This window comes from Trachemys scripta, chromosome 3 (genome assembly GCF_013100865.1).
Source record: "Trachemys scripta elegans isolate TJP31775 chromosome 3, CAS_Tse_1.0, whole genome shotgun sequence".
NCBI lineage: Eukaryota > Metazoa > Chordata > Testudines > Emydidae > Trachemys > Trachemys scripta.
The window spans coordinates 27,286,522-27,304,590 of NC_048300.1; the positions used below are offsets into that span (position 1 = coordinate 27,286,522).

Consider the following 18,069-nt stretch of genomic DNA (forward strand, 5'->3'; position numbering starts at 1 on the left):
TGAGTTTAGGAGCCTACAGGATTAGGTGGCACCCAAGTGTGAGTTTTGTGGATCACAGTAGTGCCTAAAAACCTATCCAGAGAACATATGGTGACTAATCAATTGGAATAGATAGCTACTGTCCTGTTACTGTTTGCCTGCAGACCTTAAGAGGACCATTGGGGCAGCTCTGCATCAGGCTTAGGCTTTGTCTACACTGGCACCCCCCTAAATGACAAAAGTTTTAATGATGAAAAGGACCATTGGGGCAGCTCTGCATCAGGCTTAGGCTTTGTCTACACTGGCACCCCCCTAAAAGACAAAAGTTTTAATGACGAAAAGCACTGGTGTGGCCAGTGCTTCGTCGATAGGAGCCATGCTCCCAGAGATGAAGCTACCACCCCTCATTGGAAGTGGAGCTCTCTCCTGGCAATAAAGAGCGACTACACAATGCACCTTACAATGGCGTGGCTGCAGCAGCATAACCGCACGATTATAAGGTGTGCAGTGTAAGCATAGTCTTAGTAGGCCTGTCAGGACTCAGGAGCCAATGTAGAAATTGCAGGAATAGTGTGGCTGGGCTCCTGTACAATTGTCCCTTCCTCCTTGGTTTCTTATTAGGCTCAGCAAAACCTGATGAAAGAAATAGTGCTGTCAGCTGATTATCCTTTTCAGACCAAAATAAGATTACCCCACCCCACCTTCAGGATTGTAGTTAGGGATTGGGGTAAGGCGTAAGAGGGGAGTATGTGATTGATCTATGGCTCACAGAGAGGTAGGGATTGGGATACCCCTCAAGAGCCTCCTGTGACTCATCGACCTGGTAGCAACAAAGCTTCACTGCTAATGCCATGAATTGGTGAATGTTGATGCTGCAATCATTCAACTGGAAATAAAGTGCACATTTTTAACAGTAAGGATGATTATCCATTGGAACTTACTTAAGGATGTGGGGGATTATCTATCACTTGAAGACTTTAAATCAAGATTGGATGTATTTTTAAAAGTTATGCTCTGAGGCAACCAGACATTATGGGCTTGATTCCGGGATTACTGGGTGAAATTTTATGGCCTGTGTATACAGGAGCTCAAATTAGATGATCACAGTGGTCCCTTCTGATCTTAACATCTATGACGCTATGAACCTTTTACATTATTTCAATATTTTGAGATGTAAGATACAAGGAGATGCTAATTGCCAACTAGTTACTGGTTCAGGAAGAACAAGAGATAAGACAATTAGATGTACCATCTAATAAAATATTGCAGTCTGCAACACAAATTTGATATGAGCAATTCTGTTTTTTTCCAGCATAGATGTTATTACAGGTCAATCATTTCCATAAGTGAAAACACATTTCTGGTGTACACTATGGTGACAGATGACTGGAAGACCTTTCTTTCATGATTCTCAGTCAGGATAAAAAGGCAACATACCATCCATATAACTGTGGATGCATTATTAATAGAACAGAATAATTCCTATACAAATAATTCAGTGTCTGAATTTGAACTATCAAATGAATCCGAACTACAGCCAAATCAATTTGATAAACCATCAGAATATGATTGTATTGGCTCCAGCTTGCAAAGGCAATGCATTATCTTTTTCCCAAAGAAAGAGCAATTGTGTTGGTGCTAAGAAGATGCTTCAATAAGAAGTTTATCCAAAGGTTAAAGGCATGTATAGGGACTGGTAGCTATCCAATGTTAAAAGTGGGAGGAAAAAATATGGAGGAACTCCTAAGGTAGTGCTTTATACTAGGTCTTCATTGAGCATCCCAGCATGGAGGGAGGGCATGGCAAGCACAGATATAAGCACTACAGAAGAGTTCTTATCTGATTCTGAAGTTAAATGTACTATTTTTCTCTCTCATTTTTATGTTTTCTAGCCACACTAAAATCTTTTCTGACACTGAAATAATAAAATGTCCTTCCCCCAATTCTAAGGGCAGCTGCTGCTAATATGGGCTAGGGGAGGGCACAAGGAGCTTGGCAGCACCCATGAGCATTGCCAGCTAGAATTGCAGCCCTCACACCCCGCTTCACTCACTCGAGTAACCCATGCCTCTCTCCTACCAGCCCGAGGCATGCTGGATGTGAGCCCTGAGGGAAGAGAGATAGATACATAGATGGGCTGGTGCTGAAAAAGGAATCATGCGCCTTCTGTTGCTGCTCACATGAAATTGTGAATAGAAGCATGAGCAACGGCTCACACTTGCAAATAAGTCTCAGATCTGTACTAAACCTGGGCTTGAGATAATGTTACCAGCTGCCCTCTGCTACCAAGTGTCAGCCATGTATATGACAATTAATAATATAAAGTGTTACAATAAGAAGTAAAAGCAGTTGAGCACAGTGTTTTAGGGGGCAAACAAAGGGTTGATAAAACGGTGAGTACTGCTGCTGGACACTTGATGACAGCTTTGCAGTTGCAGAAAATTTAGAAGTAGTGCATTGTTAAATGCATTAAAAAGAATGGACAGAGATCTATGAGAATTCTCACTGCTATGGAACCTTTCTGCATGGATTACTTTCCCCTAAATAACATGTGCAGAGAAGAAAAGATTAGTGAAATTGTGCAAGGTATGATTTTCAGCTTTAGATATAGGCTCCAAAGATGTAAGGGTAGATTCTCAGCTGGTTCAAGTTGTCCAAGCTCCACTGAAGTTAACGGATTAGGACAATGTCCAATAGCTGAGGATCTCCCCACTTTGGATTGGATCAAAACAACAAAGGAAAATAAGTACTGTCGCCTTTTGCATAAAGTGCATTATAGCCACTTTTTAACAGAGCTTAATAAAAAGTGGAGATAAACATTAAATAAAACCCTGGATTCAAACTCTCCTAAACTTTGTGGGGGAATATGAAATCTGAACCTGATCCATATTTATAAAATCTGAACCTGGATCCAAATCCACATTTTACATCAGGAAACAAACCTCCAAACCTGAACACTCCTGAATTTTTGGGTATTTGAAATTCAGATCTGCCAGCAAATTTGAATTTTGTGCCTAGAGCCCATCTCTAATAGAGAGTTAATAATGAGGAAAAGAACATCTGACTGTTACTTACAGAACAACTGGGCCATTGGCTCCTTGGAAAACCTCATTAGATAATTTTTCTAGATTGTGATTATCACTAAGATTTCTGTAAAACATAACAATAAGACAATCAGGGATAAATAACTTTGCTACGGTTACTATTTCCCAGTAATTGTTTTGCTGAATACCAAATAATAAGAATAGTTACAGCTCATCCAAGTAGGTTCCATTAAATGCATGATTCTGAATTTCCCGAATTCCATTTTTATTCAGTCGTCTGCAACAAAGAGACACATTTTAAAACATTGATTACAGAAAACTATGCTTGTGCATATTAAGTCAGATGCTCCAAATTCTGAAGCATCAGTAGAATTACTGGGTGATATAAAATTAGTTAAATAAATGGTGATCTCTAGGATTAACAGAAAGCTATTATAAAATCCCAGCCACTGTTGCTATTATAAAATCCCAGCACTCACTTGCCTCCAGAAACTGTGAAGGACTCACTGACCCAGTGCTGCTAGATTGGGGTTCAGAGGCTTTGGCATGGAGAAATAGCTGGGGAATGAAAAAGGGGACTCCCAGGAGCCATCAGACTTTTTAGCATTCTCCTCTAACAGGCAAAGTTCTCATGAAAATCTGCTGGCACATTAGTGCTGCTGGGACCAGCAGTAACTCCCTATCTGTGCCCTCTCTCCCCCTCTGAGAGATAAGGGCACTGGAAAAGGAGTGGGACTGGCTCCACATCAAGGCAGTGGGAGGGAGCTGGTGGAAATAGTGCAGAATTTGCCAAGATAGCTGCTGAGTTTCTAATGCATCTGCTGCCTTCACAGACTACATCCCCTATATGCTCCCAGACCCCCTACTCTCTCATGTTCTCCTCTCCGAGAAAAGAATTAGGCAGCAATTCTATGAATTTAAATTCATGGAGTTCTCTGCTGAGTTTTAACTGTGGTGCTTTAACAAATTAATGTTTAATGTCCCTATCCCATGCTCCCTCCATGATCCCAAAAATTGACATTTGGGTCAGTTATATTTATCATTTATACAGTATAGTTTTTCATCTCCTTTATTGTTACTCTGTACCACTCACCCCCTCTGACACTGAATGACAGGTCTGACTGATGGCATGAAACAAACAATTAAATTAAACTTTCAGAAAACCTACACATTTTACTTCTTGTTCACAGCAAAAGCATGCAAGTGACCCACTAATCTAAGGTTCAAGATCGTGGACTTAGGTCAACATGAAAATCAAGTATAGGCTTGGCTGGAAAGATTACTCCTTTGACCACGAAAGACAGATGTACATGACTCAACGTCTGCAATGTGTGTCAGATCAGATCATGGAAACTGTCTCCTATCCCATCCACTCACAGGCACTATTAGAAATGAGTGAGCCAACACAGAAAGGCAAGACAATTGGATACTGTTTTTACCATCTGACACATGTATTATGTTACATCATTCATATTAGTTAGCATCTGCCACTCTGATTTTTTTTAAAAATCATAATATTGGCACTCATTGTGTTCTATCACTGCACATCGTGCTAAGTTTGTGATACTACCCTGCTGAGTATGGATCCTGCTGCCATACAATCCTGACTATGCACGCCAATCACCTGGAGGAAAAATACAGCCACTACTTTCAAGCAAAAAATATATACAAATTATACATTTACCTTTGAGTTAAACCCTGGAGTCCTCAGTCACTTTTTACTCAACTCTCACATAGCCAACCTCCCTTTGGCCCAAATTCTTCTCTTATTTAAACCAGCACATATCCTGAGCAACTTCAGACTAAAATGGAAGTCTTGCCTGAGTATGCTGAGTAAAAATAACTCGAGAGCTCCGGAATTTGGCTTTTTGTGTTTATGTTTGATCACTGTATTGGTACATTTACAAAATAAGGGTGAAATTCACTCCTGTGCAGAAGGCCAGCACAAAGTCTATAGCACCATTTAAGCCTCATTTATGCTGAATTTTGAATGTTTAAGGTGAGGCATAGATTTTGCGTTGGGGTGAATTTCAATCTTTTAGATATTTTTAGGAGTTCTTAACTGAATTTACATAAAACTTCAGTTTGCCCTCCCCCACACATCTTCAGATATGGTTTGACTTTCAGCTCTAAACACACTTAACCTCTAGGGAGAAATCCTGGAACAATGAAATCAATAGCGTTTAGTGGGTATTTAAAAGGATCTGACTGAGAAAGCTGTTGAAGCATAAAACTGACTGGAGAGTGCAAGTGAGAGTGCAAGTGACTCACATTATGCCTTTCCTTTTTTAAAACATCCTTCTGAGAATATAATTTTGGGTTTTTTTCCTTTGTGAAGCTTTTCCTCAACAATAATGCAGAATGTTCTTTTTAGTTGGTCTATATTAGCTAAAATGTGCAGCAGTGATCAGATATGCCTGCCAAGGCTGGAATATGGAACACAAATAACATAGTGATGCTGGGGGCTTTACATGATGTGGGATCTATTTTTTTAACATAATAAACTTAGTTCAATGGATTACTATTTCTGATATAAATATTTCACAATAGTGCAAGTGAAGGAACATTAGGATTATGTGGGGATGGAGGCAAATTTGGGTTTAAAATGAGGTATTTCCTTCCTATGGAGAGATATGCAGTACTGAGAGGTATACCAAAATGAGATCTTATTAAAGGTATACCAGAAACTGAATAAACTAAATACTGTACTTCATTCCTGGAAGAAATTAGCTCTACTTTCTGTGTAAAAGCACAGTAGTTGCAATGAAGTCAAAGGTGTGTAAAAGCAGCTTTGTCCTATTTTTCTGTGACCCATCCATGATACTCCCTGTGGGTGAAATTCACCCATGTAGATGGCAACCACAAAGCTATGCACAATTTTAGGGGATATTGATATGAATACTTAGTTTGTGGCAAGCTGCAGTGTAATCTACCCTGTTCTATCCTGTCACACACTAACTGTCTGTGAGGACTCTCCGGCCATGCAATAATAGTTCTATAGTGCACTTTTAATCTATTCCCATTTCAAAGCAGGGAAGATCAAAGTGCACTATGGATCTTCTAGTGCACTGCAGTAGGGTCCACATGGATACTCAGTGTACAGGAGAGATTTATATCCCAGTTTTCTGGAAACTAAGTGTTTGTGTAGACAAGCCCTGAGGGCTACCTCTGAATTCCATCAGCCTCATATCCCAAAATCATACCAAGCAGCAGCATGAGACTATCTTACCCATCTCATCTTCATTTTATGGGTCACAGTCCAAAAAAAAAAAAAAAAAAAAAAAAAGACTGAGATCCACTGGTCTAGTTAAGTCAGAATGGGGCTGGGAGTCACGGACTCTTGAATTCTAATCCTAGCTGTGTCATTGGTTTACTTTGTGGCCTTGGATAGATCACCTAATCTTTGTGTCTGTTTTCTCTCTATAAAATAAAGATAATGGGCTGGATTTTCAGCTGCACCCATTGTCCATTGGATGCAGTTTTTTGGTATGGCAACTTGAAAAGGAACATTAAAGGTTGATGTCCAGGTTTGTCATCCACTCTATGGCTTCTAGTGACATGGAATGAATCAAAGCTGTCCTGCTCGAGAAGGATCTTGGAGGGAAGCAGTCCACTAGATATTCCATAATTTGGAATAGGCTGTCCTTCATTTTCGGTGAATGTAGTTGATGTGGATCCTGTTGATGTGGGGGCAGAGAGGAGCTAGTTGTGACTCCCTAATTCTGGGGCTAGTTCTATGCCAACCCCAACCCTCATGTAGTTTACTGCAGCCTGAGGTCTGCTCTAAAGTTAGCTGGCTTTGACCCCAAGGGACCATTATATCAGTACAGAATAGCTGGAGTGCAGTAGCACTCAGATCTCAGTCCTTCCCAAAGTGACCACTATACCATGGGATGGGTGGCACAAGAGCCTCAGGCTCAACATGGTACTCCTACAAGCTTGGGGAATCCCCAGCAAGAGAGATAAGGCAGTTTTCTGGTCCCTTCATGTTGCTAGGGTGGCAGGTGGCATAAAGAAATCGGATGACAGGAAAGAATCTTGCTCCACAGTAGTTAGTTACCGCACCTCTTAGGGGTTTGTAGAAATTAAGAAGGTGCTGTTTGTACAGTGCTTAGAAGATGCAAAGTGCTATATATAGGTGCTAAGTATTATCATTATGATTAAATAAGACAGAAGAGGTAAACGAATGAGATTTAGGGTCTTATTCTCTGGGTAGCTATTCCATATAACAGTGGGAATATCTCTGATAATACTTTTTCACTCTTCAGCGAATATTATCTACATCTGTAGATTTTTAGGGGGATGGGATGGATAAATGGTGGGGTAGACCAGTGATTCTCAACCAGGGGTCTGGGGCTCCCTAGGGGGCCTCGAGCAGGTTTCAGAGGGGCCTCCAAGCAGAGCCAGCATTAGACTCGCTGGGGCGCAGGGAAGAAAGCTGAAGCCCCATCACATGTTCCTGAGTCCTGCCACCCAGGGCTGAAGCTGAAGCCTGAACAATGTAGCTTTGTGGGGGCCCCTGTGGCATGGAGCCCCAGGCAATTGCCTTGCTTGCTACCTACTAAACCCAGCTTTTATATGCAGAAAACCAGTTACTGTGGCACAGGTGGACCGGTGAGTTTTATAGCATGTTGGGGGAGCCGGGGGAGCTCAGGAAGAAAAAAGGTTGAGAACATCTGGGGTAGACAAACGAGGGGTGATAGTAGTTAACTTTGCTATAGCTCTATCTTCAAATATTGAGGGTCTGATCCTGCTTCCACCCAAATCAGTAAGATCAGAATTGCTTTGTTACCTGACCCCTGCTTTCTATATCTGAGTCAAGCTGCAGGGAGTAATGGTAAATTTTCCAAACTAGGCACTGGTCTAAGTGGAATGAAAAAAGATTTTTAGTACAGCAAAGAAACATTCAATGTGCCTATAAAAGGGATCTGGAAACCCAGCTAGTTCATTAAAAAACATGATCGTTAAGTCAAATGAGACGTCGTCTAACTACACAGCATGAAACTGCATTGTGAACTGGCCTGTAACAATATATTAGCGTTATGTACAAATATACCATATTTTACACATATCTACATGTAATTTGCTTGAATAATGAATGTCTTTGAATGATGTATCTGATTGCAAATATGTATGAGCTATTCGTCCTTTGGAACACAATTTGTATTATGTGGAACCAACATGGTCTTTAACCTTGGTACCATTAATTGTTAAATTTTCTCTATGCTCTGCTGTGGTTCTAAAATACAGATCTGAAATGAAAAGGCAGGAGGGAGAGAGAGAGATTACTGAATACTGAAAATATAAAAGTAGACAAGAGATATTTCTTAGTTAGGAGCTTTGCCCATTTGCAAACCCATTTAAATGTGGTTGGGATTTTAAAGTGGGTTCTGGGTTCAATTTCTACTTAGGAAAAACTGGGGGGGAAAGGGGCAGAAAGGGATCAGAGAGAAGAAACTCAGTGAAAATGAGGGTGACAAATGGAGTAGAGCACAGACAGAGTGAAGAATAAACAAAGGCTGTGTAAAAAGAGCAGTGATAATGGGGGGATACCATTCTGATGGAAAAAAAGAGGATATCTAATGATTCTCAGCTGCCCTGAGTTTATACTTGGAGGAGACAGCCATCAGGCTTATTGGCTCCATGATGCTCTGCTGGCCCCATTTGTATGCTTGCCAGCCTAACTTTTGGGGGGCAGTTCTATCCCTGACACACAGCACATATATAGCTCTCACTGTTGCCCCATGCCATTGGCTTCCTCCCATCTGTTTCCTGTATCTACATGTTGTCTTTTGTTACATACTTTGACAAATGTGTGGGACAAGAATTGTCTTTTTGTTTTGTGTGTGTCGCACTGGGGCTCCAATCCCTGTCTGGTGTCTTGAGGAGCTGCACAATACAAGTATTTAACAACAAGACAAGTTTCTTCCAGCCAGAATTTGTTATAAATGAATTCAATCTTCATGGGGTAAAAACTCCTACACATGTTTGAATTACAGGGTAAAATTCATTTTGCAAACCTATAAAATAGCACCCAACAAAGTTTCTCAGGCTCTATTCTGGAGAAGATGTGAACTAAGATGTGGTATTTGCTAATTCTTACTCACATAATGACACTTTCAGAACTCAGGCCCATGAAGGAATTCCTTTCAATTGTACGTATATTTATATTATCTTGAATATCTCTGAAAAAGAAAGTAAAGTAAAAATTAAACAGTTTTGTAGCTCTGTGATCCTTTCATTTCTTTGACAGGAAATGACGCTTCAAACACCAAAGAAATTTTTCTTTACATTAGATCTGAGAAAATATTTTACACGTAGGTTTCCTGAATGATATCACTAAGTTTGTCCAAGTACTGCTGGGGAGTGAAATGGGAGCAATTACTTCCATACTTTTGCTTTTTGCTTTCTAGAGCATGCATCTTAAGCAAGGCAAAATCAACAGTATGCACTTAGGGCTGGATCCTTTGAGCCTCAGACCCATGAATAATACTGCCACAACAAGTAATTAAAGAAGTTGCAGGATTGGCCCCTAAACTAATGCAGAGAAGGGTCATCTTTTTTGGCCCTGATTCATCAAGGTACTTAAGCATGTAAGTAATTCCTCCACTAATGTCAACTACTCATGTGCTTAAAACTAGGCACAGGCTAAACTGGGTCCTCTGACAGTTTATTGCATTGACAAGTATTCATTTCAGTCAGTTCCACAGTAGACTGTTATATATAAAAGGATAAAGGATGACTGATGTATAAAAGGATATACTCATACACATTTCTGTTACTTGCTCAAAATACAGCTCCAAGAAGTTAAACAGTATTACTCATAATTTAGACTGGGAGAATTGTTGTTTTCATGCTGCTTTTAATGGAAAGCAGTGAACATAATGAATTACTTGCAAAGCCTGAAACTTAATGCAGCTTTAAACTTGTCTCATTCTGAGCGCTATATATGGCCACGATACTGAATTATCTGACAGGGGCCTCATTCTGCAAGTGTAACTCCGATTGAAATCAACAGGAGCATCAGTAAGTGAAATTCACACCTGTACAAAGAGCCAGGGCAAGGCCTTATAATATTTATACATACATGCACACACACATCCGCACGTGCACACATATACCATTAGATTCCCAATCCTGCCCCTCTGAAGTCAACAGGAGCTTTGCAATTGACTTTAAGAGGGCCAGGACTTCAACCAACATCTATTTTGGGACTTAAATGGTGTGGCCTTCTGCAAAGGGAGGAATTTCACCTCAGGCAAATAACCTATGATTCTCTAGCATAGATCGATCCAGAGTAACTAAGTCTGAAGATGATTACAAAGCTGCCTAGAACAAAGGTTTCATGGATCCTTGCATGCTGTACCTGCTATATGGAGTCACAAAGAGCTAGAGTGCAATTCCAGAAACTCCATACTTGACAAAACACAGTATCTATATATTTGAATAGCAGTACCCAAGATAGGTGGAGGATTAATATTCCTGAAGATTAATGTCATATAAGATTTAAATCTAAGCAAGAGTAGTGGAAATAGACCCCAACTTTCTATTAATATACCTCAACACCAGCCACCTGTAAGGATGAAACAAGAGTGCCTATTCATTCCCTGGCTGCTTGTGACTGCCAGCCAGGGCTGTTGAAAAATTTCTATCAAAACTGTGTTTTTGATAGTGAATTCCTGACCCTATTAAAGTCCATTGCAAAATTCCTACTGACTTCCAGGTGTCAGGATTATCAAAGCTGGTTTTTGATGGAAAAATCAGGTTTTTGACTAAATGAAAATTTTCACAGAGAGTGCTTGCTTTCCATGGAAAGTGTTGACTTTTTCTTGGGAAAAAAACAACCTGAAAAATGTTTGCGTTTTTGGTTTTTCAACAAAAAGTCAAAATTTTCCATGGAAAATTTTAAATTAATGATTTGTTCTCTATTTTTGTTGAAATTTTCTAAGGGAAATATTACCCTATTTTCCAACCACCTCTATTGCCAACACAGGTGTTGTCTGCAGTGATTTTTTTGTAAGTTGTCCATTGGGAATTGGATTCAGACCAACTCATTTCACACAGACAATAGAACAGTCACTAGATGACAACAAATTTCTGTCTCTACCAGTCTGGCTTGAATTTTAAATTGGTGACTTAGAAGTTAAATGTTATTGTTGGTCCCATGAACCAAATAAAAAGTTCTCTGTCACATGCCATATATAAAATCTTGTCTAGAAAAGTCACAGGAACACTCAAATAATGTAAAACAAATTATCAATGCGCACCAGATTACAACTGGTGATGAAGTGACAAAGTCACTAAACAAATGCAAAGGGAAACGTGTCCAAGATCTTATTAGAGGAGCAGACCATTTGAATGGAGATAACAAAAAGTTAAAAGCAGCCAATATAAACTTACAATACAACTTTCTGGAGAGATTGTAGCTTATGTACAGTAGGTAAAAACTTAATGCCAGTGTTTGATATTGACCTAAAGAGGGAGAGAACAAATGAAGATTATTAGCTGTGGCTCACAAGTAAAATAAAACTAACGAAGAAATACAGGAATAAAATTGGCAAACATTTAGAGTGAAATTGAGCCATGTGCAGAAGGCCTACACACCAGGGAAACCATACTTATGTTGTATAGTATGGGTGTATGGTATAGAAAAGTAGTGGCCTAACTCTGCTACCCCTGAAGTCAGGAGTAAAACTCTCATTGATTTCAATGGGAGGGGAGTAAGGGCAATGCTAAATGCTTTCTGAAATGCTACCCCTCAGGACTTAAATTGGTGTTGCCTAAGGAGCCTTTCACCGACCCCCTGCACAGGAGTGCATTTCAGCCTTCATTTGTTACGTTTCAGAAATGTATTTTGCTTAGATGTCAGTTTATCAATAGTGCGTTGGTTCAGCAACTGAAGGACCCAGATTAGGGACTGAGTTTAGGATGCCAAAAATAAAATGAAAGTAGGGCATGCCTATTACACAGATGGGGGGCCACAGGATCAAGAGTAGAAAGCATCCGATCTCTAATTTTACACCTTTTATTAATTTAATAAAGACATGAACTTCCAGACTGAGAATAATTAAAGTACCTGACATTCTGGACCGAAGGAAGGTTCTGTCCTGGTGTTTGTTTTTCCACTATCTTTTAAACAGATTAATCACAGTGACACAGAATAACATGTTTTTATAATATGTATTTGTAAATATGAACCCATTTTTAACCACAATTTTTAACCTCCACTTTAGTGGAATTGTCATTTCCACTGGAAAATGACAGCACTTCACAAACTAGGAAAAAACAGACTGTTTGTTTCCTAGTGTGTTGGGTATTTATAATGTGAACATACATTAGCTATGTAGCAATTAGTCCCACTTGAGATGAAGCTGAGTTTCAAAAATTGGAATCAGAACTAAGTCCAAACTTCCCCCACAATAAGGGTTTCTTGCATCAGGGGTTGTGGTTGAGGCATGTGACCATGCTCTTCACTGTCCAAGAAAAATTACTTGGCACACTTGAGTAGGACTCAAGGGCTTGTCTATACTTATGGCTAAATCAGCGCTGCTGCGATTGGTGGCAGTGTGCACTCCCGATGACTCCTGTATTCCAGGTCCCCAAGAAGAGTAAGGTAAGTAGGCAGGACAGCATCTCCCGTTGACACAGTGCAGTGTAGACACCGCTCTAAGCAGGGCCGGCTCTAACTTTTTTGCCGCCCCAGGCAAAAAAGAAGAGCGCTGCCCCGCCGTAACAGCCCCCTCCCAGCGCCGTGCCGCCGACCCCAGCACTGCGCCGCTGACCTTCCCCCCAGCACCACGCCTTGCCGCTCAAACCCCGAGCGCCTCGCTGGGCCAACCAACCCCCCCCCCCCCCGAGCGCTGGGCCGGGCCGGCCAAACCCCTGCTTCCGAGTGCCACACCGCGCTGGGCAGCCCAACCCCCCACCCCCCCACCGAGCGCCGCGCCAGGCTGCCCAAACCACCAGGGCGCCGCGCCACCCTGCCCAAACCCCCGCGCCGCCCCCCCCCAGCGCCGCGCCGCCGAAACACCCCCCGCACTGCCAGGCCGAAACGAACAAACAACAAACAAACAAAACAAAACAAAAAACCCTTGAGCGCCTCCCCCACCGAACAAAAAAAACAAAAACACCGTGAGTGCCCCCTGCCACTCCAACATTGGCCGCCCCTTCTAAGGTGCCGTCCCAAGCACGTGCTTGGTCGGCTGGTGCCTGGAGCCGGCCCTGGTTCTAAGTCAACCTAACTTAAGTTGACTTATGTAACTGAAGTAGCGTAAGTTAGGATGACTTACAGCTGTAGTGTAGACCAGTCCTCAGAAGTCCACAGGGTTTATTTGGCAAGGGTTACCCTGCCACAGTCTCCTTAGATCCCTCAGGCTAATCCCAGATGGCACAGAAAAACCCTATGGTATTTTGCAGCAGAGCAAAGAACTAGTCCCATAGAGAAAAAAACCCACAATAATCCTATCCCATAATTAAATGATGATGAAAAACTCTGGCTGAGACTCTGGAAAACATAATGAGCATTCATATAATGTTCAATGTGAACCTGAAGTGTTCTGGAAAAGTTGTTAAAAGACCCTTCAGATATTCATGATCAAATGTGGAAATCTAAACAGGACATCTAAATCCCACATTTGGGCATTTAAATTCACTCTTAGGTCCATAAAATGGCCATTCACATGCTTAGTGTTGATTCAAGTTCTCAAATGTTGAATCTGGATATGCTATTTAGACACGATGAAAAATGGGTTCTTGGCAGGGGTGGCTCCAGTGCAGCAAGCGCGTGCTTGGGGCGGCAAGCCACGGGGGGTAGCCTGCCGGTCGCTGTGAGGGCGGCAGTCAGGCGGCCTTCAGCGGCATGCCTGCAGGAGGTCTGCTGGTCCCGCAGCTTCGGCAGCAATTTGGCGGCGGGGACGCTGATGGCGTGGCACCGGCGGACCTCCCACAGGCATGCCGCCGAATCTGCGTGACCAGCAGACCGCACGCAGGTGTGCCGCCGAAAGCCACCAGCCTGCCGTGGTTGGGGCGGCAAAAAACATAGAGCCGCCCCTGGCTCTTGGTGGTTTCATTTTATAACCACAAGCCTTTGCATTACATGAAAGACCATTTAAAGGGAAGGCAGTGAATATTCAAAAATACACCTTGGGGACAAATTATTAAATGTCACAATTACTTTGTCTTGGGAACAGGCATGTTTGCACTAGATAAAAACAATTCCAACTTGTCACAAGTGACCAAGAAAGTGCAACAAAATGTACTTTGCAAAACTAACACATACAGATAAATCGAAAGGCATTATTAATGCAACAGGTGGGTCATCACAAGATTTTTATTTTTAATGTACATCTTGCAGTGCTGCATCCTGAATAGAGTTAGCAAAACAACCATTAAAAGAGATAGAAAGACAGTGCCTGCATCACCTTCCTTACACTACTTAAAGTTCAGTCCCTAAATTAGCTGAGAATTGTGTGGGGTTTGAGCTCCACAGCTGCCTTTGATTTTCAATGAGAGTCATATGGCTACATTTCCATGCAATTGTTTAAAGGTGTTAAATGTAAGAGTCACTTGTATTTAAATACAAATTATACTATGCATTTGTTTTAATAACATCTGTGCTGAGGCAGATAACAATTGTTGCCAGATTGTGTAGGGGTATAGTAGGGCAGAAAGGAGGGAATTAATAGCTTTCCTCCCCACATCACTTCCCAGAGCTAAGCTTGGTCCTTGTGTTCAGACAGTAAAAGGACTATAGTACCCTTGCACCACCACCATCACCACTAGGTCCCCCCAAAGAGTGAGTCATGTTGGTCAGCAGAGCTTGCACCCCACAGGTGGGAAGGGGAACTTGTAAAATCTGCGTGATGCAGCAGTCACTATCCTTCTGTTCTCACAGAGGTATTGGGCAGCATTCTGTTCTCACATCAGGTATGTGTAACTATACTGGCTTTAAAGGCATGGGATTATGGAGTGTACAATTTAGAAAATCATAACACTTTTATTAAATCTGTAGGTGGTGTAGTGAAGTGCACTGGTGGACAGGACGATGATTAGAAACAGGCAAGACTGTTTTTTTAGCAAGTCATGTGGCAGAAAAACTAAAAACACTGGTTAAACCATAGTCCTGTTGGGCCTCACTCTCTCTTTTACTCAACCAACAAATCTCTAGAGTGGATAATCTTGTAATAATGTAGATAATCCCATTTACTGGATATCCTTCCTGCAGGACAGTTTTGTCAGTTTTGGCAAGGGTTACCTTGCCACAGTCTCCTTAGATTCCTCAGGCTAGTCCCAGGTGGAACAGAAAAACCCTATGGTCTTTTGCAGCAGAGCAAAGAACTAGTCCCATGGAGAAAACATATATGTTCTGTGTATGCTACCTTTAAACATGTGTCTCCTTTAATCCACATTATAACTGAATCCCATCTACCATACATATAAATAGCTCTGTAGCAGCTCGCTTCTCCTCAGATTGCTGATGGCTGCATTCCAAAGTCATAATTGTCTTTTAAAAAAGGTTACACAAGATGGAGAATGTTTTCCAAAAAACAAAACACCCATCCACCCACATCTCTGTTGGATTTTCTGGTGCTTATTTGCAGATATTGAGCCAAATTCTATTCTTATTTACGCAACCATAGGAGATGCCCCATAAAATTGAGAGCATGGTTTAACTTATTAACTTATTGTACATATTTGTTAAATGAACCAAATACGTAAGTCAGAGATAAAGATGAGGTTTCTAAATATTTCACACTGGTTTATATTATAAACATATACATATGTAGATATATGTACACACACATATCCTAATAAAATAAACAAACTAAGATCAGAAGTTAGTTTTAAATACAGAAGCCATTTGAGATATAAGTCAAGAATTCAGCAGTTAAGAACACACTCAAATAACCTTTCAGAACAAAAAGCTGTCGGCCAGATCCTCAGCAGAAGTAAATTGACATAGCTCCAGATCTGACCTTGTATGTTACATGCAAATCCCAAAAGATAGTTACATATAACGCGGATGAAAAATTCTAAACAAAACAGGAAATATTTTGGTTTTGGAGTGTTTCAATTCTAATTCTTGAAAATGATCCAGTGGAATCAGGGGCGGCTCCAGGCACCAGCGCACCAAGTGCGTGCCTGGGGTGGCAAGCCGCGGGGGCAGCCTGCTGGTCACTGTGGGGGCGGCAATCTGGGAGCCTTCAGCGGCATGCCTGCGGCGGTCTGCTGGTCCCGCGGCTTCAGCAGCAATTCGGCGGCGGATACGCCGAATCCGCATTACCAGCAGACCTCCTGCAGGCATGCCACCAAAAGCCTCCTGACTGCTGTGCTTGGGGCGGCAAAATACATAGACTTGTCCCTGAGTGGAATGTCAGTTCTGTAATGAAGCTCTAGCAGGCAAACACTAACCAAGTAATTCGGTATATGCTAACATTCCACAGGAAGGTGTGTAGTGTGTAGGGGAGATTACCATAAAACTCTCAGGAGCAGACTGAGCCACTTAGCCACAGTCCTGAGCTGGAAGAATCGTAGAGTCACCACCCCCGAGGGGAAACTTTTGGAAGGGATTGTACCTCAGGGAAACATAACTAATTCTTTTGAAGCTCCTTAAGGTATCTTTCGGATGGTGCAGCCTGCTCCTTTACAGTGTGCCCAGCCCAGTCCATGGACTGGTACAGAAGTAGTCAGAGCTATCTAGTCAAAGTGCACTCCCAAGTGCAAGGGCTACAAATGACCTTGACCTTAGAGCAGAGCATGCATATAGGTGGGGAACGTCTCTTTGTGCCCACCTGCATTCCCTTCCTCCCCTGAGGATACACTCAAGGACCAGGGGCTACGTGGAATTTAGTGTTAATCATTATTATGCTGTACTGTATCCTTGTAGCAAGGCCAAAGATCTCTGTATTTAGGAAGCATGCTATTAATTGTGTGTGCCAGCTCTTCCAATAAGTCATATCCTACATGCACAAACACAGTGATGGAAAGCCTGTGACAATAGGTTTGCCATCTACAAAGCAAACTAGTTTACACATAACATGAACATTATTTCCACTATTTCCTGAAACCTAGTTATACAGCCACAATAATGTTCTGAAAATGTTATATTTAAATACTCTTTTCCTTTTAAATTGAAATAATTCAAGGTTGGAGCTGGACATACCCACTGTAACAGCATCATAGGACCTAGATTACAAATGTGAACTAATTTTGGAAAGAAAAGAGAGGTTTGAGAAGGCATTGCTACATGTCAATGTACAATACTTCAGCTTACTATCCTTTCCCTAATGAGAGTGAGATAAATGATCTTGTACCCGTAAAAAAGTCAACAAGTTACCATTTTGAAACAGATTCTCTCTTTGGCATATACCCAAGAAAGCCAATTAACAGTTCTGTCTCTGCTTGAAAAAGACTGGTGAGGTAGTTTATGGTGTGTTTTTTAGTTTGATGATATCTGACCCAGAAAAGTTTATTATATTTTAGTACAGGATTTTTTCTCAGACTTTTTTCCAATGATAATATAGGATGTTAATGTGCTGCGGAGGACTCCATTACTTCACGTGGGGATGTACTTCTACCAGAGCTGACATGCAATACCATATTAATATTCAATACTTAGAAAATGTAATTATCCCATAGGTTGATGGGTGTACTGAGAAATCTAGCCATCACTTCTTCCCTAGCCATAATAAAGAACTAGTAATAGTGTTCATATGTTAGAAGAATCTTATAGAAAACCCCTTAAGCAGCATGTTGCAAAATTCATTAAATTGATGAGCTACTGATATTTTAATACTTTGCCCAGTGTCTCTCCATCTCATGCATTGACAATGTTTTATGTTTTGTATTGTCTTCTGCAAACTAACAACAAGTACCTATTTTTGCTTTAGTTTTTTTGAACTGGGTTTTGATTATCCTATCACAGACAATGTACTGACTGTGGATCTTAGAAAATACGATTTGCCATACTGGGCCAGGCCAGTAACCCATCTAGTCTGATATCCTGTCATTCACATTGACCAATATCAGAACCTTCAGAAGAAGGTGC

At 41.3% G+C, this 18,069-nt stretch overlaps 1 protein-coding gene across 3 annotated transcripts in view; it reads right to left on the reverse strand.

Moving 5' to 3' along the window:
* FSHR (follicle stimulating hormone receptor) overlaps positions 1–18,069 on the reverse strand; it is a 172,638-nt gene that overhangs the window by 18,376 nt on the left and 136,193 nt on the right. For all 3 annotated transcript variants that reach the window (XM_034764341.1, XM_034764340.1, XM_034764342.1), the window contains exons 5-8: positions 11,424–11,495; positions 9,131–9,208; positions 3,232–3,300; positions 3,055–3,129 (exon numbers count right to left, since the gene is read on the reverse strand). In XM_034764341.1, the coding sequence (XP_034620232.1) occupies positions 3,055–3,129; positions 3,232–3,300; positions 9,131–9,208; positions 11,424–11,495 (294 nt within the window). The remainder of the gene's footprint in view (positions 1–3,054; positions 3,130–3,231; positions 3,301–9,130; positions 9,209–11,423; positions 11,496–18,069) is intronic.